General features: G+C 39.6%; 1 protein-coding gene across 2 annotated transcripts; it reads right to left on the reverse strand.

Moving 5' to 3' along the window:
- Positions 1-717: 717 nt before the first annotated feature.
- LZTR1 (leucine zipper like post translational regulator 1) lies at positions 718-24,610 on the reverse strand. Of its 2 annotated transcripts, XM_083508468.1 has the most exons (20): positions 23,552-24,606; positions 23,352-23,414; positions 20,351-20,407; positions 19,691-19,770; positions 19,000-19,108; positions 18,109-18,192; positions 17,235-17,292; positions 16,413-16,552; positions 14,420-14,621; positions 14,120-14,230; positions 13,099-13,191; positions 12,195-12,290; positions 11,414-11,597; positions 10,966-11,135; positions 10,590-10,746; positions 8,583-8,709; positions 6,673-6,822; positions 5,707-5,812; positions 4,561-4,641; positions 718-1,706 (listed from the first exon to the last, which is right to left on the reverse strand). In XM_083508468.1, exons 1-20 carry the CDS (start codon positions 23,716-23,718, stop codon positions 1,590-1,592), a joined length of 2,352 nt encoding a protein of 783 aa, XP_083364594.1. In that variant the 5' UTR covers positions 23,719-24,606; the 3' UTR covers positions 718-1,589. The 2 variants fall into 2 exon arrangements, with proteins under 2 accessions (XP_083364594.1, XP_083364595.1); XM_083508469.1 differs by lacking the exon at positions 6,673-6,822 and having other exon boundaries at positions 23,552-24,610.
- Positions 24,611-25,462: the final 852 nt, after the last annotated feature.

Raw genomic sequence — 25,462 nt, forward strand, 5'->3', positions numbered from 1 at the left:
CTTGGGGGTACTCCTGGATCCATTGCTGTCGCTCGAGGGTCATGTGGCCTCAGTGAGCCAGAGTGCCTTCCATCAGCTTCGGCTGGTGGCCCAGCTACACCCCTATCTGAACAGGGACAGCCTAACTACTGTTGTCTATGCTCTGGTAACCTCAAAGACAGATAACTTCAATGCATTATACATAGGGCTGCCTCTGAAGATGGTTCAGAAATTTCAGCCTGTGCAGAATTAAGACGGTTTGAGCATATTGCACCGATCCTGGTCTGACTGCACTGGATACCAATTAGTTTCCGGGCCCAATTCAAAGTGCTGGCTTTGACCTATAAAGCCTTAAACGGCTCAGCACCACAATACCTCAAGATACCTATTTCCATATGAACCTACCGGGACCCCGAGATCACCTTCTGAGTTCTCCAATATGGCATACCTGTGCATGCCTCTGTTACTGAAACTTGTAAATGACATTTTGATTCAACTGCAAAACATGCTCTATTAGTTAATTGAAAGGTCTGCTTTATTCAGATACATTTTTGTTTCCATTTGTGTATACTGTGTATATACGGACAATGACAATAAATTTATCTAAATCTACAGTGAGAGTAGAGAAGCAAGCAAAAAGAAAGCAAGCCAGCAATTCAGCTACGCTCCCTTTGTGGACGGGGGGGGGGGGGGGAGAGATGTTGAGGTTGCTAATGAAAACATGTATTTTTTTTAAAAAAAAAATTGCAGACAAACAAGGAGACAACTTTTATTTGATCAATTTCTATGTGAATGTTTCAAGGTATACTGAGAACTTAAGTGTGCAAAATATCAGGTATTAATGTTCCCTAATTAAAAGATTGCGTCAAAGGCTTTCAAGAGTACACCACATTCCAATATACATTTCTTTGCCACTCTGCTTTTCAGAAAGTATATTCAACCTTTAAACTACAAACAGACACAATGAAAGGTATAACATTGTTTTGAAAAGAGTCTTTGGTGACATCTGCTTAGATGCTGGGAAAGGAAAAACATCTACGACTTAACAAATATATGCTGGATGCACCTTGTCAACAGATGCTCCATGTAGTGACTTGTTACACTGACGGAGAAGCAGAACACAGTTTTGGCTGCTCTACTGCATTCATAATTACCTGAAGCCATCAGGCACTGAATCGTTTTTCCTTCAGCTTCTATATCTCAGTCCACCTGATTAAATGTGCCAGGCATCAGAAGTGTACTGATGGGAAAAGGAAGCAACTTCTGTGTTTGGATAAAACCATCTTGTCGTGGTTCAAATGTGATGCTCTCAAGGACAAAGAATCAAAGAGGCATTATCAGTAATAAAGTTAAGTAAATATTTGTATCAGGCTTGTTTCTTAGTAGTGCCAACATGCCTGAGAACTGTCGTATCGTCTTCTCTTTGCATCCCTGTGGTCAGGTTCAGGTTCAAATTTACCTTTCACACATTCAAAGGTTTTCATGCTTTGAGGACGTTCTTCACCAGATCAACGTGGAATGGTAACAAAGGTTAGACAGAGACTGGTGGTACAGGTAGGAAAAGTGCCATCTCTTGAAGAAAAAGTGCAATATGAAGAATACAGGAAATCTTAGATATCTGAGCCAAGTTCAGCACATTGCTTGTCTGATATGTGATTTGCTAATGATTCTATGATGTCAAGTAAGAGAGGCTGACCGAGGGACCGAAGGTTTGGCAATTTCGAAACCTTCAAGAGGAAAAAAGAGGGGGAGGGAATTAGTTTTCACTGTAACATAACAATAGAAATAAAATAATAAAACACATAGAATAATAAAACACACAGAATTTGAAACACATAGAAATAATAAAAACGATATTTATTTTGTAGGCACCATAGCCCATGCCCATCTGATGCCCTACAAATGTTTTGGACTACAACTCTAATCATCCCAAGCTCACACAGCTGTGCTGGAACTGATGAACGTCAAGGGCATATGGGCAAGTTTTGTAATGCCTTCTTTCAGCCTCATTGTATCCTGTTTGTACAGGTACATTTTTATTATTAGTTTATAGCATTTTAATATAATACAGCACTTAATTTGTTCAAAAACATAGACACAAGAGCACTAAGCATTGTGTACCAGAATATTTACATATTCAGGGATTAGGTTTCCAAACATCTCAAAATTAAATATTGGAACCAACATAAAAGATTCTGTAGGGTGTTTTTTTTTTTTAAAAAAGCAAGTGTGTGCCCTTGTATTTTGAAAGTTTGTATTCTTTTCCCTACTTTAAAAGTCCTCACATTGGTGTCATTTGCAACCAGAGTTTCAAAAGAGCACAGCACTTGCAACAGACTTGCTTTTAATTGACTCCTTTTAAATTTTGAGCAACAGCAGTACTTTTACTAGTAGACAGTACAATCTCACTTCTAAAGTAAGCAAGCAAGTAAGCAAGCAAGCAAGCAAGCAAGCAAACAGCATCAAAAACATGTTGCATTTTTATTATGTGTCAGTACCTAATATTCGTAATAAAAGAGTGTGGGTATGTGTAAAGTAATAACACATTCTGCATCTGAAACTGAAATCACAAGTGTCTGTACTTGGACTTTGTTATTTTCACTCACATGCAACTACTCATTCTACTTGCTTATTTTATAGCTTTGTTTTTCATCTTTTAATTTTCTTCAGTTGTTATAATTATACTGTGTTTTCTATACATTATAATAAAAAGCTTTACCCAAAAAAAACCCTCCACTGAAATCACAAGAAACTCATAATACCCTCCTGACCATTAAATATTGCTAGTTTCATCCACCAATTTCTGCATCAAGGGTGGAAAAGGCTTTTCACTAAGATTACAATACATTGGCTTATTCATATATAAAAATTATATTTCAGGAATCTATTATACCCTCAGCATATGTATTTGACTTTAAAGGTCCCCAAAAAGGGGACAGTAGCATTATCAAAGAATAAAAGAGAGTAGTGCTGTTAACATTGGTGGGAATCTGCCATTTATCAAGGAGGAAAAAAGGTACTGCATTGTCCTGGACAGTTAGGTCTCCAACACAAAGAAATAACAGAACATAAAACTCCGGGGGGGGGGGGGGGGCGGCACACGATTTAACACTTAGTAAACTCTGAACAAGATTTTGTAATGAGGCGTAAAGCTTTATTCTTAAAAAACCAACCTTTCTTTAGCTTAATAAAACTGATATGTTCAGGAAACAGAATTCCAATAGAATGAAACACTTTTTACTTGTTAAGCAAGCGGGTTTAGTGAAGATGGAACCTCCACCCCCCCCCCAAAAGCATCTCCCTTCGTCTCTTCTAGTTTTCATCTCTCTGCGACTAAGCAGAGGGTGTTTCTGGAACTCATTTTATCATATTTTTCAGAAGTCAACAGAAAGAGGTTTTATAAATATTTCAAAACACTGTAAAAATGCAAACAATTCAAAGAAAATGGCCAACCTACAAAAAGCTAGATTTCTTTAAATAAATAAATAAATAAATAAATAAATAAATAAAATAAATAAATAAATAAAATAAAATAATAATAATAATAATAATAATAATAATAATAATAATAATAATAATAATAATAATAATAATAATACAAGGATAGTCTCAGCCACAGTGGAAGCTTGGGTTCTTGCTGGCTTTGCAACTGAGATGACAGGTGTGGACTAACAATGTATATCAAATAATTTTTAATTTAAAGTTTGAAGACAGGCTTTTAAATATATATATAATTGGTCTGCGGTTGGACAGGCAGTTTCTTAGTGACATCACAGACACTAGCCCATCAGCCCAATGCAAAACAGCTTCTACTACAGCCCTGTAGATTCTCCCCCCCCCCCCCAAAAAAAACCCCTGAGAAAGGAATGTTTGGATTAAACACAGCAAAGGTACTTCAAATCAGCTCCACTGCTGTTAAATGTTATGCATTTCTTCATCCTTACTGGGCTCTTGAAATGGGCTAGAGGTAGCAATATGGAATTTTGAGGATTTGTTCCTTTGAGCAGGTGACCTTTCTATGACATATCACATTCCCTGCATTTCAAGAGCAGGTTGTCATGCTGTGTGTCTGGGGGTGCGTGGCAGAGCTCCTGCTTGTGAAACACATATCTAAAGTCTCCTTAGATTCTCAGAATATTTTCAGAGATTTTTTTAAAAATCTTGACCAACACAAAAGTATATAGCAATTCCATGAAAATAGCATTTTGCAAAGTTTCAGAAGATCTTTTCCCTGGAATAGAAAACTGAAAGTTCTATTTACATTCATTACCAGAAAGTAAATTTTATGCTATATGGCCAAATGAAACACATGGAAACAAGGTACATAGAACAGTCAGTATTTAAGAAGACAACAAATAAAAGGTAAAGCGGCACTGAAGAAATGGAAAACACAACCACAAACATGTTAAAATCATGTTAGTGACTATATATTTATCAGTGTTAAAGACAAGTTATAAAAGCATAGCACACAGTCCAAAGGGAGGAACAAGAATGAAATGGAGGACTACCTTAAGCTGTTTTCAACCATGGCAGTGAAAGGGGACAGCAGATGCCCAGAACCCAAGAAAACATCCAACCAACCTTGGTGAACTGGTGAACAATGATATGCAGGCAGTGTCTCTTCATATCCAGAGCCTGGGTCTTGTCAGCTGCCTCTAAAATCTGAAACAGAGTTTCTACATTTTTACTGTGTTAAAAACAACAAACCAAACCACTTTAAATGTTTAATTGTTTAAGAGCAGTCTTTATAGATTAATGGTGCAATCCTATTGTAAGGTCCACTGGGGTGAGCAGGATTAGGATCCAAAAGATCTCCAGCTGTGCTGAGAGGTTCCCAGTACAGACAGGCTATACTGGCTTCCTCATCCTCAGCTCAGACACAGAGACACCAACAGAACTCCCCGATCTTGGCTGAATCAGGACCCAGCTGGCTGAGCCAAGCCCAGTGACTCTTACGCCAATGTAAGCCCTGAGAAAGAGGAGTTGCATACAGCTCAGTCAAGGAAACTGACAACTGAGTGTAAATTAGGCCATCAAAAGGGTGCTGTAACACACTATTTTAAAAGCTTGTTCTCCCTCTGCTAGGCTTAGGCTGCCTCAGCCAGCTGTAGCCCGACTCCTGAAATGAGTTTGAATCATAGTGTATTTGCACCAGCTTAATTTACACCAGGCTTGCTTTATGCCAGCTTCTTGTGTATAGGATCGCTCCCAGGATTTTCGTGTTTTCTTGTATTTGAGGCAGAAAACAGCATAGAACTAGATACTGATTATGCACCCTCCATTTTTAACCTTATGGCAGTCATAAAGTAATTGGGGCAATTCCATAAAACTTAACAAACAAACAAACATTTTTTTTAAAAAAACCAAAACTTTATTTAAAAAGTTTTCATTTAGAAAATAAAATAGTAATTGGGGCAATTCCTATGATACTGCATCAGCTCAAGTCTGTTGTAGAAATATATTAAGGATTTAGCCACTTTGTAGGGTGTCTTTACACCATGGGGCCAGTAGGATGCAATCCCAACCGATGCACCCTCTTTAGGCAGTGGCCATAATGTTCATCTGGGAATGTGAATTCATTCATTACAAACCTCCAAGACAAAAATTTATGGGCCTTTTATTTGACAAGTTTCCATAGGAAAAAAATATGTTAGGAGCTAATTGTAATTACAGTTATTAATTGTAATTGTAATTACAGTTTGTTCCTGATTAGGTGGTAATAAGTACCTGGAGCACGTTTTCCACAGTAACATTCATTTCTAGGTTCTGCTTACAATATGCCTGGAGTCGGTTATTGTAGAATCCATAATAATAAGGGGCAGCAAAGAGGTAGCTAAAAAAAGCCAGTTAAAGAGAATTCATGTTTCAAGTTGCAAGGAACAGAGGTACCATAAACCTAAATGGAATGGCAATAAGGATGAGCAGAGATTTGACCTCTGTCTGCTGCATTCTCTCTAATGTGTTATTGTTATAATTGCTGCTGGCTGCCTCCTTGAAAGTTGTCTTTGGCTCTGGGCCATGCATAGCACTGCCACATCAACCATGCTATATATGCAGCAGCTGTTTCCAGGTTTTCTGTGAACTCAAACATTCTGGAGAGACAGAATAAGCAAAAAATGGAACAAAAAAACAGAACTGGTGTCCTTGAAGAGGATCAATTCTTATAGTGAACTGCCAACTAACTGGCTTCCTAAACTGAAACTATCTGTCTGTCTGTCCAAGGATTTTGGCCAGGAACAGCACTAAGGAAAATCATAAACTATACAAAAAGTCTGGGAAAGGTGCCCTGGGAAAACTACCCTATATTTTTACACCAGATGGGAGAACCAAAGCAAATATTCAGTGATTCTCCAGTCTTAACTGTGTTTGGAATATGCTGAGACAAAAGAAAAATGAACTCATCTGAGCTTTTAGTTTAATGCTCACAAAAAACATACTCTATTTACTGTTCCGTTTGACTATGCAAAGCTAGCCCTTTCCCCAAAATCCTATTACACCCTTTAAGATTCATTCAAAGACTTAGCCTAGATGTACAATATATTGATTGACAAAGAATTATTGTTCACCTCAGTATGGTTTTTGCATATTTATAGCTGAGAAAAATGTGTGAACTGGACACACTAAAATGTTAAGTACATTTTTATAAAAGTATCAAGGAAATAGATCCAGCCTATATAGTCAGATAAAGGATACAGAGAATCTTCAGGAGGCATGTTCACTTCACCATAATAAATATATCTTAGCATAGACTCAAATGCTTGTTTGCTTGGAACCATCTCACCTATTGAAATATTAACTTGCCCATCTTCTGGCATAAAAGAACGAAACATAGCTTCAAAGTAACTGGAAAAAATGCAAATGTGGTGATGCAAGAAGAAACAGGGTCAGCTAAAATAATTAAGGCATTTTTCTGCTACTGTCTGCTTTTCATAAGATTGTTTTACTAATTTTTAGCCAGCAAGGAAAAAAAATTGGATGGTGGGAGGCCTAAGGCGTTTCTAAATGCCTCTTTTATATATTAAATTGCTTAAGTCTAGGCTTATCAAAATGCAGAATTTTAACAAGCTTTTTCAGAAACACATCCCATATCATGTCTTGAACAAACAATGATTAATGCGTACCAACTAACTAGCATTTCTAAATTTATTTCTTAATAATCTATTTCCCTATACTTTCCTTCAGCAAATTTGCTTTAGGATTATATTACATGCATCTATAAAGTAGTCTCTGCTCTATGAAAGCTTATGCCGTATTACAATTCTTCAAGAAATTCAATGCTGTCCCTTGTAGCTTGACTTCAGAAAATGGGTGGTTTCAAACTAAATGACTGCATAAGTAGAATGCCTTCCACTTGAAAAATCAGGTGTTGGTTATCTTACCAGTGCCAGGATGTTTGTGTTATAACCAACACTGTCTTGTCAACTGCCACTTTATCCATTTTGCTTTTACATAATTCTTAATATTCTTTTTGCATTTGGTTCCCCTCTAACTTCACTCTTCCCCACATGTGTGCACAAGCTGACCAATTTACATCAAACACCCTGAAGTGGATTCAGGTCCAAAAAAGCTTTCGCTATACAGTGGTACCTACAATTACAAACTTAACATGTTCCAGAGGTCCATTCTTAACCCAAAACCATCCTTAACCTGAGCCATGCTTTCGCTAATGGGGCTTCCCATTGCTGTACAACTTCCGCTCACATCCCAGGGAAAAGTTCGCTACCGGGACCACCTACTTCCGGGTTAGTGGAGCTCATTAGCTGGAGCACTCATAAGGAGGATGGTACGTAACCCGAGGTTCCACTGTAATAAATATGCTAATCTTTTAAGGTGCAACAAGACAGTGTTGTTTCCCCTGCAACACACTAAGTTGCCTATCCCAAAGAAAAAAATTACTTTTGTATTTCTCATTCCCCAATAATTTCTGCAACCTCTCTTAGCAAAACATTCCATTAAAAGTTGGTAGTTTAAGTGTGGCAGTGGCACAGATATCCAGTCAAATTTACAATCAAAGTTATCTATGCTTTCCAGAGAGGTAGCCTGGTTAGTATGTTGCAGCAAAAGCAATAGCACTGTGGCATCTTAATGGCTATGATAAGATACTATCTTTCTTAGGGACTGTCTGTTTGTGAGAACAGGAGCAGATTTCAGCTTTTTATACTTTCCCTGGCCCCAATCTCTGCATATAAGCCAACATCCAAACTGGGGCAGAGGGCACAATTATTTTAACATGGATCTCCGATGTTCCTGGATATCAAATCTGTTTTGCACTGTGTATTCAATATCCATAACACATCAAGAGAGATCCCCATTCCAACAGCAGCAGAACTCCACTCAGGAACTCCATTCAGGAACTCACTTCTATATGCCATAAAAGGAACAAGGAGAACAGAAAGGAAACAGAAACCTAAGAGAAATGAAAAGAGGAAGTAAAGCCCCAACAGCTGAAAGTAGAACTCTGTACCACTGAATGACTGATCTAGTAATAATAATTAATAATAATGTTATTATTTGCACCCCGCCCATCTGACTGGGTTGCCCCAGCCACTCTGGGCAGCTTCCAGCATATACAAAAACATAATAAAACATCTAAGTGAACATACCTGGAGCGGGCTGCAAGAATAGCTTTATGAGCTGGCCTTGGGTGACCATCTAAGAGTAGAGTTATATCACAGAATTCTAGTCCAGCACCTTCCAGATAGGCCTTCATATCCTGAATCAATGAGGTTCCTGAACATGAACATACAGAGAATAAATGTAACACACAAGTATGGATCAATGTATAGTTCAAATGAATATGAATCTTTGATCTTTTCTGTGAACCGCCCTGAGACCTCTGGGTATAGGGCAGTATATAAAATAAATAAAATAAAATAAGTAATAATAATAATGAGTCACAGTTGTATACTGCTTTCCTGTGAGGGAGGAAGTAAGCAAAATATCACATTCTTAAAGGAAAATTTAGTCCAAAATTATTAGTACTTATTTCATTTAACTACCTATTAAGAATCTCAAAGTGGCTTCACCATACAATAAAAACAACTGCACGTATACAAACAGTAATTATATATATATATAACAGTTTCAAAGCCAATACAGACACTGTCTGGGATAAAAATCTCCACTTAGAAGGTTTTTTGAAAGAGGAAAGTTTTCAACAGGAACCAAAAAACAACAACAAACAGTGCCTCTTTGGTATGAAGGTGGGGGGGAAGGAGTTCCAAAGGGTAGGTGCCACCAGACTAAAGGCCAGATTTCAACGCTGTGCAGAACAGACCTCCTGATAAGATTGTATTTGCAGGATGCCCTCATCTGCAGAGCACAGTGACTGACAGGGTATGTAAGGAGTCTTATGTATCCTGGTCCCAAGCTGTTTAGGGCTTTGTACCAGCATCCTGAACTTAGCCTGGAAACTGACTGGCCACCAGCGAAATTCGTTCAGAAGTGGTGTAATATGATGGCAGGAAGCCACCACATTTTGCACGAGTTGCAGCTTCTGGGTCAACCTAAAGGGCAGCTCCATGTATAGTGCACTGCAGCAATCCAAACTGGATTTTCCAACACGTGGATGTCAGACTACCCCATTCTAGAAATGGTTGTAAATGTATTACCAGCTGAAAGCAGTAAAAGGCATCAAGGTCACCCGGGTCTCTAGTGACAGAGATGGATGCAGGCACATCCACAGTTCCGGAATCAGAAATCACCCTACCAACAGTGTTTCTGTCTTGTCAGAATTCTGACTTAGTTTGTCCAGCTCACTGCCAAGTCCAGGTGCCAGTCCAAGGTTTGCCCAGCCTCCCCCAAATCAGATGTTACAGAGAAAAAGAACTGGAACCATTAGCACACTCATGACACCTCACTCCAGATCCCCTATCCCCTAATGACCACTCACAACAACTTCATGTAGATGTTTCATAGGAGAGTACACTGTGATCCCCCTTAGCACAACTGCTAGGGGTGTTGAGAGATAATCACCTCAAATCAACCAAATTGATCACCATCAGTAATGAGGGGGATTAGCATGGCTTAAAAATAGAATTCGCAAACAGAAAAGTGGTATCTAAGAGTTTTACTCTTTCCTATCCTATAGTTTGGTCAAATGATTCTCTTCAGTAAGCCACTTAGTTTTATTTTAAGGACGGCCCTCAACCAGCATTATGCAATAGAATGCTATGGGACTAACTATGTATGCAGAACCAGATACTGATAGGTACTCCAGTTCTCAATCTGGGTAATAGTTACACTATTACTCAACCCAGCTACTAAGACCAGCAACAGGATCTCTGGTCTTCATGACCCTTTAGGGGATGGTAACCTCTTGTCAGACCATCAATAAGAGCTAGCCAACAATCAGATTTCCATTCTCTCCCCACTAAAAACTACAAAGTGTCACTATACTATCCTCTTAAGATACATTTTATTTCAAAATAACTTTTTTACTGAATTTTGTTCTACATCCCTCTATCAACTCTTGAAAGAGTTAAAGTAGTTGTGCAAGCAGAATTAAATGACAGCAACAACTGGAGACAGTCATGTTCAGGATCTGGGTCGTTATTTACATTCATCAAGAGCCACAAACTATATTTCATTCAGGAAGGAAGGTGCGTTACCAATATCAAGAGGCTGATCGGAATGTGTTCGAAGTGGAGGTTGCTGTTTTCTTCGTACTATCTCCACAATCAAAGCTGAGGAAAGGTGTTCAAATTCTTTCATCATTATTACTTGATTAAAGTGTGATTCTTTTACTACAAAATTCAGGCAGTGTTCCTAAAGGAAACAAATAGTTGCTTGTCATCTGAAGAACCACCACCACTTTAAGAAAAACACAAGTCTGTCATATTTCTCCTGCAAGTTATCTTTGAAGAATCTACCAGCAAGTCTTTTCTCCCTCAGAATGTTCTAGAATGGGATTTAACCAATTAGGTTGCTTCTATTTGGACTAGGGTTTTTAATTGAAATCTTATTCATAGTCTTGCGCACACCTACCTTTAGCTGATCTAACTGAAGTTTGTTCGCATTTTCGCACACAACAAGCACATTTTGCAGATCGACTGAGGCCTCAATATACTGTACACACAGCTGTTCCAGTCGTGAGAGTTTGAAGTTAAGGGCCAATTTGTACACATCCATGATTAGCAATACATCTTGCACATGCCCTGTACAACACAAAAATATATATAAAAAATAATTTAATTTAATGTACTGGAGACAGAGAGAAAAGTGTGACAGCAGGCAGGGAAAGGTTCCCTGTTCCAATATTAAGAACAACTTAATTGGGCTCTACTAGCACAGTCTGAAAATGCCCTTGAAGCGCAGATAAATAACAATGTGTTTGTGGATTGAAACTACATAGTTATTATGTGAAGAAACTCTGAAAGAGGCTGAGACAGAAAATGTACACTTCTTCTCCTAGGAAGCCATTCTGCTACCCTACCTTTGCGTGGGTATTTGATTTTGTCGGTGTACAGGAACTGCATGAGCACCTCAAAAGGCTGGGCTTCAGCTTCCCGGATGGTCACCTCCAGCAACGGCTGCAGGCGGCACAGCTTGACATTGTTGCCAGCTGCCTCCATCTGGGGTGTCCCTTCTCCTTCTTCATCAACATCTTGCTTAGATTTCTAACAGCACAATGGGAACAAGGAAAGACTGAACCATCTGGGCAATCTTACAGCATAACACCACCCCAAAACCATTCATGCATTTAACCATGTACAGATAATATCAGGCAAACCAACTTATGTTTTTAACGTAACTTCGGTACTAAAAACCTAGAATGGGGTCACCAATGTTGTGCTCTCCAGATGTTGTTAGGCTAGAACTCCTATCAGCCCCAGCCAGGATGGCCAATGTGCAGGGATAATGACAGTTATAGTCCAACAGCGTTCAGGTTATCACACTAGCTATCCCTGACCTAGAACATCCTATTTCTTAAACAAAACAAACAATTCTGCCATAGGTGCTCATCCAGGTTAACGGAATCCAGTCATAGCCTCTGTCTTTCAATTTATCAAGACAAACTTATGTAGGTACTTAGAAATAATGTGTCACCCTTTTTGATAGATAGTGCTGTGCCATGTCAATGAAACTGCAAATCTGGAAGTCATGAGATTAACCACAGAATCAATTCTTCAAAATGTTTTTCAGAATGCATGCCATGACAATGACGGCTATAATAGCTAATCGTCCCACAAGGAAACCTTCCCAGCAAATCATACCTGCTTCAATCTCTCTCTTGCCTGTGTAATTTTCTTCCTGAGCCACTTACAGCGGGCTGTGACAATGGCTGTATGTCCTCGCACTCTTTCTTCCTTCTGTCAAACAGTTGAGAGAAAAAGAACTGCATTCTTTGACAGTTATAGGATTTGACAGATAGCTGAATTTTAAAATCTTTTAACTTGCTGCAGTAACAGCTGATGACACAGCAAAAAACACCCTTATTTTCATTTTAAATACATGCAATTCCCCATTTACATGGGAGTTATGTTCCAAGGCTTGTAAGCCTGCCCCGTGCTGACCCTTTGCAGTGCCAAAAATGGCGCGTGCATGAGCGGTCACGCATGTGCCAACTGTGTGAAATGGGGAGGTACCTGTACAAAATGAGGAGATTGTGACAGATGTGCAATAGCTAGTATAAACCTAAAATTATTTCAATATTTTTCAAAATCAATATTACACCATCCATGTTGATATCATGAAAACGTTAACATATTCTTGCTGGCAACTTTAAAACCCTGAAACCAGGGGTACAAAAAGTGACAAGCAGAGATAATGGGCAATATCCAGTTAAGCATACTACAAGTATATCCACAGAAATCTATGAACTTAAGTTCAATGGGTCTACTCTGAGTGGACCTCACTCAATGTACTACTCTGTTTCCCTATTTCCTAAATAACAGTGGAATGTGCCACTATCATACCTACCCCTATAACCTATACATAAAAAAAACTCTTCAGTGAAAAAGCACATAAAAAGCCAATTTGCAACATCTGTTTCTCTCCCTCTCAATCAAAGTACTGTATATAATTAAAAGTATCTGATGTAGTATTGTATCACAACTGTATCTCTTTAGCCAGGAAGGAAACAACTTCTGCTCAACATGTCCATTAGAACACACTCACCTCTCCAAGAACAAATTCCAGGTCACTGAATTGCCTGTTTTCCCACAGTCTTCCATAGTCATCATGTAAAGTGCATTTGGGATAACAAGAAAACTGAAAATGAGAGTTGAAGTTCTGTTAAAAGTCTGAAATTGAATAGTTCTGTCGTTGTGTTGCCATATTACAAAAGTGTAATTATTAAAGTTGCCATTGGACCCAATGTATTGTTGCAGTCTATAGCAGCCAGTTGTAGAATGACTTACAACATTTGAACCGGAGCAGTGCGAAAGAAGCATCCAGGCCTAATTCACAGGTGCCAACAGCGGTGTAGGTGGCCACTTGAAATATAACCAAATGGGGGCAACTCTGCATGGAAAGCTATCTGAAATGTGTGTTGTATTAGTGAATTTCAACATACATCAACACAAATATACAATAATAATAATAATCAGGAATATATGAATAGCTAGAATAAAAGTATTTCACATGAACAGCTTGTTGCACTGAGCCATCTCAGAATAGATGTTCAAGCAGCCACCCACATCACTTCTTATATTTGCAAATCAGGTTTTTGCTAAGTAAGCAGAGGATAACACATTTCCATGACGTACTTGTGGTTTTATGATGAGATGCCCCATGCTCAGGTAGAAGGATATATGCTCTGGCAGGGAAGTTCGCATATATCAGCCAGGTGCAGCAAAAATTAATATGAAGCTCCTGTTACATTTAAGCATCTTTGTTTTCTACTGGCAGCTATTTTGGAGAGCTGCCTAATGCTATTGTTATGGATATGAATGTTGACATAGATGTGGCACTCTCTTCCTGGTCACAGGGCCATGCTTCAAGATGAGTTATTTAAAGAACATTGTTTGAAATGTTAATGAAATGGTTGAACTTACACTGATTAAAGTTTCACGTTATACATTAGAATGAAGCCAAATATAAAAACTTTTAAAATAAATTGTTCTTTGCTGTTAAACTTGGTCATTGAAAAAAAATTATCATAATCTTAAATGAAATTAACGTGGTTTTAATGTGTTACCTGAAATCTGTACATTTCTCCACTCCTAATGTTGTTATCCACTGTTCCACCAAAGATGTACATTGCATCACAGATGACTGCTGCAGCATGAAAAAGTCTTCCAGTTGGTAGCTAGAAGGGGAGGTCGGTAGGAAGACACACAACATGAACAGACATTGTATCTGTCAAATATATAAAACAGAGATTTTTTAACCCAAAGGCCACATTTCCTTGATGGCAACTTTCTGGGGGGGTTGTTCAGCAACACCTGGAGGGCTAAAGGTTCCCCACACCAGATTTAAATCTTAATCCTTTTTTTACCTCGCTATCTGGGCTTGGCTGGATAACTTCCCATGTCTGAGAATCTACATCATAGCAGTGAAGTTCATTAGGCAATGTGTTGTCCGCAGCGCCACCAAACACATAGAGATGGCGATCAAAGGCAACCATTGTGTGACCATATCTCCGCTGTGGGGGAGGAGGAGAGCCCCGTAGTAAATGCTCAGTCGGAATTCTTGTCCAACTGAAGTAGAAAACAAAATGTTTTAGTGGCTCAGTCCCTGAAGACACACATGAATCCATATACACAACTATGTTATCTTTCATTCTCATAGCATACATGATATCAATTCTATAGCTCTTTTCTTTATGTGTATATTATGTGTTTTGGATCTGTTGTCTTGTCTAAGATGCAATGCTCACTCAGACTGCAATCCTAATGACAATCCTGAATACAGTGGGATTATTTCTGAACAGACATACGATTGTGCTATTTCTTTTAAACTTTAAATGCATTGGTACAATGAATTTTGTTTGTAAGCAATAAATGTAAACATTTGCAACATTCTCATAGCATACCACAAGCTGTAGTATTATATCAATTGTATAGCTCTTTTCTTTATGACTGCAATCGTAATTACAATCCTGAATACAGTGGGATTATTTCTGAACAGACATAAAGCTAAAGGTAAAGGGCCCCTGACCATTAGGTCCAGCCGTGCCCGACTCTGGGGTTGTGGCGCTCATCTTGCCTTATTGGCCGAGGGAGCTGGCGTACAGCTTCCAGGTCATTTGGCCAGCATGACTAAGCCGCTTCTGGCGAACCAGAGCAGCGCACGGAAACGCCATTTACCTTCCCGCCGGAGCAGTACCTATTTATCTACTTGCACTTTGATGTGCTTTCGAACTGCTAGGTTGGCAGGAGCTGGGACCGAGCAATGGGAGCTCACCACGTCGCAGGGATTCGAACCGCCGACCTTCTGATCGGCAAGTCCTAGGCTCTGTGGTTTAACCCACAGCGCCACACAACTATGTTATCTTTCATTCTCATAGCATACCACAAGCTGTAGTATGATATCAATTCTATAGCTCTTTTCTTTATGTGTATATTATGTGTTTTGGGTCTGTTGTCTTGTCTAAGATGCAATACTCACTCAGACCGCAATCCTAATGACAATCCTGAATACAGTGGGATTATTTCTGAAGAGACATACGATTGTGCTATTTCTTTTAAACTTTAAATGCATTGGTACAATGAATTTGTAAGCAATAAATGTAAACATTTGCAACATATGGGAAAGAAGTACAAGCTTTTGTCTGAGTAAGTGACTTTAGTAGGTGCATATATTATAAGTGCCCCAATATACATCAAGTGAGCAGAAGAGCAGTCTGTAGTGTCAATCCTTGTCCTTCATGGGTGAGGAGAACTACACTGCTTTGGATTTCTGGCCCCAACCTGGTGTGTCAAATGCATCAACAATACATGATGTCATCTCACAATATTATTATACGAAAGCAGGGATGGCTACTCCCAAACTGGGGGCCTAATTCAGTACCCAAACAAGTGTTTATACTCTCAAGGTCCCACTAACTTTGATGGGAGAAGAAAAAAATAAAAGCAGATACAGTGCTGGGGTAGGTAGAAGAGGCTTAAAACTGCTCCACCCAGTCCAAATGACAATCAGCTGCAGCTATAGCCCCCTTTACATTTTTATTAGTATTTTCATACTTTTTCCTATTGAATTGAACCCGCCCCCCAATATTTTTGTGGGCACATTATAAAAAACACATTAAATACTTCAAGTGCTTCTATTTCACAGTACAGGCAAACCCCAATTTGTGTGGGGGTTTCCTTCCTGGTTGTCACGTGCGATGGCAGAGCACACATAAGTCAGCCCTGCCTTTTTACACCCTCATCTGGGTCCAAAAATGGCACACACATGCACCATCACATGTGCTTTGAACATGCACAAAATGGTTGTTCTTGTATTAATTTAGCCACAATTTGGTTTGGGTTGGGTATTTTGATACTCACATTTTTTCCTTGAATTCAAACTGAAAAAGATTATTGGTGATCTTTGCTCCGCTCTGACCAGAGAAGACAAACATCTTCTCTTTGCAAACAGCCACAGGAAAATTGCAACACGAAGGAGGAATCTCACCCGTTTGCTTAATCTGAAATGCAGCAACACAAAATAGACCATATTTCATCTTGAAATTAAGCCAAAGGTCAATTTCAAGTTTGGACTGCTCACTCAAAACATATGCATATACAAAACATATACAACAACTATGTTCTTAGCAAACCATGCAATTGTTAACATGCCCCAAATGTATTAAAAACACAAACCTTACTAATATCTTGCAATACAATCCTATACATATCCACTAAGAAATATGAGCCACTGAGGTCAACGAGGTTTACTCTCATGTAAGCAGGCATAGGACTGCAGCCTTGTTTACTTAAGGTACAATCTACCAGGAAATACATAGGTGGAATCGAAGTAACTGCACACACCTAGTTATGAACATTGGTTTTCTACTATCAGTGTCACATGATGAACTAAGTTTGAAACTTTGGAGACTTCAATAATAAGATATTGCCAATAACAGTTTCTGCACTGAATGTTGGTGATAAATTATATTGTAACAATGATTCAATAAAAAACATGTGGCAAATGCTCCATTATAAATGTATATCAAAGCCATCAGGGTGTTCTGGAGAAATGGTTAACTTTCACTGTTACCGAGGAATTTAATTTTGACAAGACTAAGCTTTTCTAGATCAGATAAGTGACACAAACTATATCAAGCATTAAAATGAATAGTTACTTTTAAAAATATCCATTCCTCTTACCTCTTCCCAACAAGTTAAATCCCTGTCTTGTAAACTAATGGTCCACATGTCATTGAGTCTGCATCAAGAGGAAAGATCAGTTTTAAAATACTCTTTAAAAGCTGATCACAACCAGACTGGAATATATTTTACTCCTTTAACATATATAATAAGATTCCTTCCAATTTGGAGACTGAATAAAGACCAATCCAGACATTACAGATACATGCATGCAACAAACCTCTCTCACCTTTCCCCCTACAAAAAGCAGCTGTGGGGAGAGGGGAATATGAAATGGAGAGACACTATGGGAATTAGCCACTTACTTTGTGCTGCTCCCCACACTCCTGACATCAGCAAGCCTTTTATTAGGAAATGAGCCTTCAGTGTGGCAAGCCTTGTCCTGTGGAACTCATACTCTCGCCTCATTTTATGAGTTACACTGCCTTTCTGTATGTTATGAAAATGTGGTTTCTAATGTTTAAATAAATAAAAGTGCTTAGCAAGGCATTTGGCACAAAGTATATTACTTCTAGTTTGTTCTTGTCTGCACAAGAGGCTCTAAAGGATGGGAATTATCAATTCCCAACAATGAACATATTTCAAAACTACTTTAAACATGTTATTTGATCTTCCTTCACATCAGTTTCAGTTGCTCAATAAGCTGCATACATGCAAGATCAGGTCTTATTAACTACAAGTTTCTAGATGTCATCATGGTCCGACTCTAAACTTAAAATACTAATTAAGAAAACAGTAGGCTCTAGCACAGATGTCCTAAGAGAGAAGAGTTTTTGTTACAACTCAGAAAGACAAAAACCCTGTTTCATATTTAGCAATACTGAAGCTGGATTATTGTGTGTGAACCAGAAGAGACCAGAAAAATGCTACCTACCGTGCATTCCCATCATATCCTGCAAAGATCCACAATTTGTCACTATAGACTGTTGCACCATGAGCTGACCGGGCAACAGGTAATCTGAAATAAGAACAGACCTATCAATCATTTTACATGACAATGTGAACACACATTTATAATAAAGGCAATATGTGGTATTCAACTAAGTTTTCCTCTGAACATACCCACTGAAATAAATGAACACATCTGAGTTAGATCCATTATTTTCAATTAGTCCACTCTGAGTAAACTTCCAATGAATATCTCGCCACCACCCAATATTTGCCTTGATGCCTTAAGAAGTTGTTAGCAGTATCTAAACTTTAAGAACTGGATCTAGAGAAATGCCAGAAGAAGGGAAAAGGTAACATTCCTGCCCCCCTACTCACAACATGGCAGTCCCCACATAAGGCTCTCAAGGGCAGTGCCAAAGTGCTGTCTGCCGGCACCGGGTGCAGGAGCGTGTGCTTGCCCCCCCCCAGCAGGGATGGAGCGCACCAACACAGCCCTCACCACTGCTAGATCAGAGCAAGGGCACAGAGGGTGAAGAGCACTCTCTGCACTCACCCTGTCAGCTGACGGACAGGCATAGGGGCATTGCCCCGCTGGGGCCCCTACACTATGCTACTGCTTGAGGGTCGGAACCCTGCTGAATGGGTTAGGCTGTGGTGCATAACATTGGGGGTGGGGTCCTAAAAACTCCATGAGTGGAGTTTACTGACTTTAAACAGTGCAAAAATTGTTGTTTATTGGCTGACTAGCACTGATGCTTTTTTTTAAAAAAAGGACAATAAATTGCAAGTATCTTTGCAGGCTTTACAATCATATTCACTATGGTATAATAACAATCTCCTTTTAAAAGGTTTACACTGATGCACAGGCTTTTACCTTCCTTCAATCTTCCACTCAGTCCATTGGCCAGTTGCAAGCTTGTATTCAAAAAGGTCATTTTTATTCTTCAAATTGGAATTGGAATAAATGTCTCCAGTATAGCCACCTAGATGATGATAATGTGATTGCAGTAAAAGGAATATTAGGCACAATTTCAGATTCAAAATATTATTTAATAAAATTATGGAGCTGAACAAGGCAAACCAATTGGGGTGCAGATCGCTATATAGCTATCAGTAGAGAACACAGCCCAAAATTCAACTTTGATGCTTTTTTTAAACACACACACACACACACACACACACACACACAGAGAGAGAGAGAGAGAGAGAGTTTTGATCTACTGCATCTGTATGCTTTCATGATCATCTATAATTTCCATTGCTCAATACAGCATTATTCATATATTTTAGTATCCTGAATACCGTACATAAATTATCAAGAATTAAGCTGTTCTTTTGGATATCCATATTCATGCTACCTGTTTGAATTAAGTTGTGCAAAACTCTACAAAACTGGCAAATTGGCAATTATCTACTATACGATGACACAAACACTTTTATGATTCCACTTGTCAATTCTTGCACTAGTATTTGCTGGACAGCATTTTCACAAATCCAGCAAGACCTCAAACCTATATTTATTCAGACTTGCTCACAGATAATGATGTAGCTTACTAATAACTTACCAAATACAAACATACTGCTTCCATAGACTACTGCTGAATGGTGATATCTGGGTGCTGGAGGGGTCCCTGTAGTAAAAGCCCTGCACAGTGTAACACAAAGCAGTACAAATGCAAGAGTACTCATTAATGTGACAATATTTTATTTGTAAGGATATTTAAATATTCATAGTTTGGCGTGCATTTTAAGTGCATTTTCTATTGCCCTATTGACTCTAATCTGATTAAATAATTTGTTCATTTCACACTTTTACAGATGCATGTAATTTGTGGTATTTTGAGAATTTTCTTAGAACATTTTAGAATCTTCGAACTGCAGAAAACAGCAGCCACTAGATATATTTTGTTTTACTATAAGAAAGCATTATTGTAAATATAGCTTTTTAGCAAACTTCCAAGTTTAGGATTGTATCCTAATTTTATAAAGAAAGGGTTGAGGCCTTATTACAAGTTTCAAAATTGCTCTTCTTTCCCCATCTATAACACTTCAACGTAATTTGATTACAAACCCACAGTAGATAGTTATCAAGCATACATTAGCCATTAAAAAAATGCCGCATGCCAATAATATCTAATTTTGTCAGCCATTTAGAAGATCTAATCGGTTAGGCTTTAAAATAGATGCCAAAATAGATGAAATATTCACTAGAAATATAGCTGTACCTGCACCAAGAACAGTCCTTCACGTCAAATCTCAATAGGTCATTCAACATGGTTTTCCTTCAGAATAAGGGAAATAATATATACAGTTATCCTCAGATATAACATGAAATATAGAGGCATAATGCCGGCCTCCACATTATTTAGTTTTTAGTCCCCAACCATTCCAAGCAGCACAGAGTACAAAAGAGATGCTTTGTACCCAAAACAAATGAGAGCAAACACAGTAATTCACATTGGCCTGGTTCACTCACAACACAAAGCATTGGTTTGTTTAACCAAAGTATACTTTGTTTGAATATTTGAACCAGCCTATGGGCTTACCAGGATTTGTTTTCTGGCAACAAGCCAAAATATTGAACCACTGTTGTTGGTGGGTTACAAATCTTGGCTTTTTAAAACTATGGCCTATCTTTATGTCTGAATACAACCATCTTGATGAACATTGGTTTGTTTGGCTACTCTGCCCCAGACTTTGCCAAGCTACAGGGGCATAAGACAAGAGCAGACAAAACACAAACCAAGATTTGGTGAAACAAGCTATAGTGTGTTTTCTCATCTGTGAGATGGCTTGAAGTCTGCTGAACCATTGTTAACCCAAAAAATGACTAAGCAATATATGTGAATGTTGCTATTTATAGCACTTGTTTATATTACAATTAACTATACCAGCTATTACACTGATTTGCTAAAATATTACACATTTATTATTTGCTGAAACCGTCCTGGCTATGCCTATCATAATTTGGATTTAATTACTGTTAACTAATTTGCCACAGACATATAATGTGCATTTGTCTCTATTAGTAAATTGCTTTGAGAAATTATACAGATCTGCCATCCCTCAACATGGATTAAGTCAAGATTGCAATTTTCTCCCACAATAATTCTACCACTTGCTTTGAATCCCACAACCAAGATCCAATTTTATAATCAGAATGTTTTTAAATATAAATTTCTTCCAGCATATCCACTTCTAATATCTTACTGAGTTTCAGAAGTTACGGGAGAGATATGACAACACCAGGACAGAAGGTTATTTTGTTTGCAAGTGATTTTTCCTAGCTATCTTTGAAGTCTTTGCCTTCTCTTTATTACAGTGGAAATAATGACAGCTTATCATACGAGACACTGAAGGAAAATTCATGATTTTAGTAATTTGCAGGCATCATCCCCAACCCTCGAGCATTTTATAGCTGAGGTGCCACCACAGAGCGAGCCCTTTCCCAGCTTCCTGCATAGTAGACTTCTATTGTCCCCCACCAATGATCTTACCACATCAGCAAGTCAATATGTAAGGCGATGCTCCAAATACTTAAATCCCAAGTTGTACTGGACTTGACAAGTCATCACAGTACTAATACTCTGAATGTGGCTCAGTAGCAAATTGGCAGTCATCGCAAGATCAGTGGAATACAATCCTGGTAGGCTAAACCACTCAACAGCCTTGCCAACAGTTCTTGCTGAATACTATTGGACAGCTATATTCTAGAAGATTGTGGATAAAGATGGCAAAGATGGCATAATGTTGGGAATGGGCTAAGAGGAAGCAGCTTATACAGTTCAATATTATTGTCCCCATGAGAGTGGGGAATGATGTTGGAGACAAGGCAATACTCAGTTTTTACTGTTAGTTTTATATGCTGCCAGTAACTTTGTGTTGATTGTTAATGCTATCCATTATACTAACACTACCCTTAATAACATTGTTATTATTCCCATATTGCCTGGATTTGCTCTAAAACAGAGATTTTAGATACCAAACATAAGAAACCAAAAGATAATAAGTAGGCTTTTGGTTTTTTGCTTCCTTAGTGGAGTTTGTGTCATAACTTCTTTATATTCAGCAGAAAGCAAAACTAGAGGTTGATGTCTGTTAACTGTAATTTGTGAAAACAGTTTCTAAAATCACACATAATTTGAGCTTTTGACAAGGACTATTTATTTATTTATTGAATTTATATACCGCCCTATAACTGGAGGTCTCAGGGAGGTTCACAGAACAAAATCAAAATATAAAACCACAAAATATATAATCAAAATAGAAACAACAATCCAGTAACGCCCCCCCTCCCAGAACCTCTAGACACTTATGATTTGGCATTCTTTTATGACACATACAGAGGAACCATCATTTTCAGGGCAACCCCTTTCACAAGCCTGGCAAAGCTGGAAGAATGGTTGATGATCTGATAAAGTGGTTAAGTCTTTATTTGTTATTTTAACTCACATGCAACTGCTACATGCCTATTTTATAGTTTTGTTTTTCGTATTTTAATTTTTGTCTGTTGTTATAACTGTTCTCTCTGTTTTATATACGTTATAAAATGAAATAATAATGTAAAGATATATATATACTGTATATATCTTCCCCTACCCTCACCCCCAAATCACAAAAACAAATTCAGCTCCTCTGAGCTGCTCTTTGTTTTTCCCTATTTCCTGTTTTAGATACCAAACATCAGAAACCAAAATATTTTTATTTGCATGCATAGCTTTTGATTTCCACGGCAAATCTCCCCGGCAAAAAACACCTTCCCCATCAATCACTGCACACTTTCCAGCTGGGTTTAGGGTTGCCACTCGCTTTTTTTCCTTCTCCCTAGCGGGGCTCCTGCGAATATAAGCATGTGACAAGCAACAATTCCACAGGGGAGCTTTTCTGGTAGGCAGAGGCGTAGCGTGGGGGGTGAGGGGGGGCGGCCGCACCGGGCGCAACATCTGGGGGTTAGGGGGCGCAAATCCACGGGTTAGGGGGCGCAAATTACTTGCCTTGCCCCGGGTGCTGACAACCCACGCTACGCTACTGCTGGTAGGGAGACAGTGATGGGGAGTTTGTGGAAACTTTCCCCCCGCATCGCACTGCTAAAAGGCAGAGGGAAGGGAGAGAGAAAGCGACGGCGGCATCAGCCTCGCCTAACGCGAAGGCGACCTGGGATCAAGACCTGGGGATTATGACGCCGCTTGCAACGGGGTATCCGCGATTCCCGGCAGGAGGACTCACCCATTATCCCCGCCGAAGACGTAGATGGCGTCTCGATAGGCGACCACGGTGTGTTTGCTGCGGCTGAGAGGACGAAGAAGAGAAAAAGGCCTTATTTATCCCTCTGGTAACCCGTCAGCCGCCGCCGCCGCCGCCCCCTCAGGGCTTCCCCTCAGCGACAACCCCCCTCCCCTCACACCGCCGCCCAGCAGCCTCCTCACCGAGCCCCGACGAACTCGTCGCAGGGCGGGAGGCGGCGCCACCGGTGCACGGCCTCGAAGGGCCCGAAGTTCAGAGTCAGGTATTCGACGCTGTCCGAGCAGCTGTGGTCGAAATCCACGCTAGGCGCCACTTTGGAGCGCCCGCCCGAGCCGGCCGCATCCGCCATGGCCCGGGCAAGAGAGGAGGAGGAGGGCCAACGACGGCCGGTTGAGGCCAGGGCGGAGCAGAAACTACACTTCCCGGCATTCCCGTCTCGCCTCAGAGGAACTGACGCTACCCAGAAGCGCTTTTAGTCGTCATCGTGGCCACGTGAGACTACAATCCCCAGCATGCCAAGCGCGTTCTGAGGCCGGCGTTCGGAGGGCTGGACCGTAAACTAGAACGCGGAATGAAGTAGTCGCAGAAACGTCGCCTAGAAATAGCCTTTTTTGCCTCTGTCGGTTTCAGAGATGCCCCAAAGAACAGACGCAACGAAGAAGACCCCGAGCTTTAATAAAAATCTTAGGAACCGCCACATTGAAGGTTCTACCGCGCCAGACGTGCAGCTCTTTCTTCCCAGCGCGCCAGACAAGACCTGGATGTTTGCTTCAGAAATGGGCGTAAAGATAAATAAGAGCACTGTGGTGGAGAGTTAATGCGAGAAACGTAGCTCTTGGTTTAACTGTGGCATTCAGCCTCCAACATTTAAAAGGGCGTTAGCCAAATTCATGGAGAATAGGGCTTTCCATGCCTACTAGTATCGGAGGCAGTTTAGGAATCGCAAGCAGGGAGAGGAGAGCGCATCTGGCTGGCCATTGTGAGCACGGGATGCTGGACTACAGGCGCCTTTGTGTTAATTCAGCCGGGCTCTTCTAACGTTCTTAAGAAACAGGATTTAACCATCTTTAGCAAACAGAAAATCCTTCTCTGCTCTGTAAGCCCCGAGAAAGACAGCCTTCTTTTCACACTGGTGCTAAAACCTTTAAGAAGCAAATCCAGAAAAACCAGTCTTAATTTGAATTTTCTCACTAAGATTCAGGTAGGTAGCCGTGTTGGTCTGACGTAGTCGAAATAAATTAAGAAATTGTCCAGTAGCACCTTAGAGACCAACTTTGTTCCGAGTATAAGCTTTGGTGTGCATGCACACGGAAGTGTATACCCAGACCAAACTTAGTTGGTCTCTAAGATGCTACTGGACAATTTATTTATTTATTTATTTATTTCTCACTAAGACTCCGGATAGCATTTAACTAGTGTTTGTCAAGCTTCTCTATGTCCAGTAAGGCAAAAGAATCACATGAAACGGGTATCAAGTTCTTGTGAATAGAGAGGAGATAAGATTAAGAGCCATTGTAGGCTGTGTGCCTCCTGCAGCCTTGTCACGTTAGAATGCACAGAATCAGAGTTGTACCTAATCAAGTTGTACCCAATCATGCTCCTAATCAATTTGTATTATTTGTAGAACTGTTATCAAGAGCATTAGCTAACACTAGGCAAAATCTTTATGATGCAGCGCACTCAAGATTGGAATTTTGAGTCTAGGAAAGATCAAGATTGGCAAGCATTTTCCCTGCATTAGAATAGAATAGTTCGTCGCAGACTGGTTTTTAAAAGGGCAGGCAGATGCCCTGGAAAAAGCTTGCAAACTAGGCATGATAGCTAGAAATGCAGTGCTTGCCAAATATTGTGGGTGTATGGCAACAAATAGATGTAATTTTTAGGCACCAGTGCCACACCTTCTAATATCAGCTAGCTAGTAGTCGGTAAACCAGGGCTGAGGAACTAATGGCTTTCCAGCAGTGGATGGTTGAGGTGGTTGAGGTTGATGGGAGATACATCTGGGGGCAAGATACCGCATCCTTGTATTTAACAATTTAATGGCAATTAAATTCTCTATTGGCTAAATACATACTTCCAGTTATCTTTTCCTG

The sequence above is a fragment of the Podarcis liolepis genome (assembly GCF_965112155.1).
Source record: "Podarcis liolepis genome assembly, chromosome: 6".
NCBI classification, from domain to species: domain Eukaryota; kingdom Metazoa; phylum Chordata; class Lepidosauria; order Squamata; family Lacertidae; genus Podarcis; species Podarcis liolepis.

Coding starts and splice junctions, on each gene's coding strand:
- LZTR1 (XM_083508468.1), bottom strand. CDS start 23,718: ATGGCGGATGCGGCCGGCTCGGGCGGGCGCTCCAAAGTGGCGCCTAGC. Junction 10,747..10,965: donor TTCAGTTAGATCAGCTAAAG/GTAGGTGTGCGC, acceptor TGTTTCCTTTAG/GAACACTGCCTGAATTTTGT. Junction 6,823..8,582: donor ATTCTTGCAGCCCGCTCCAG/GTATGTTCACTT, acceptor CATTTTTTCCAG/TTACTTTGAAGCTATGTTTC.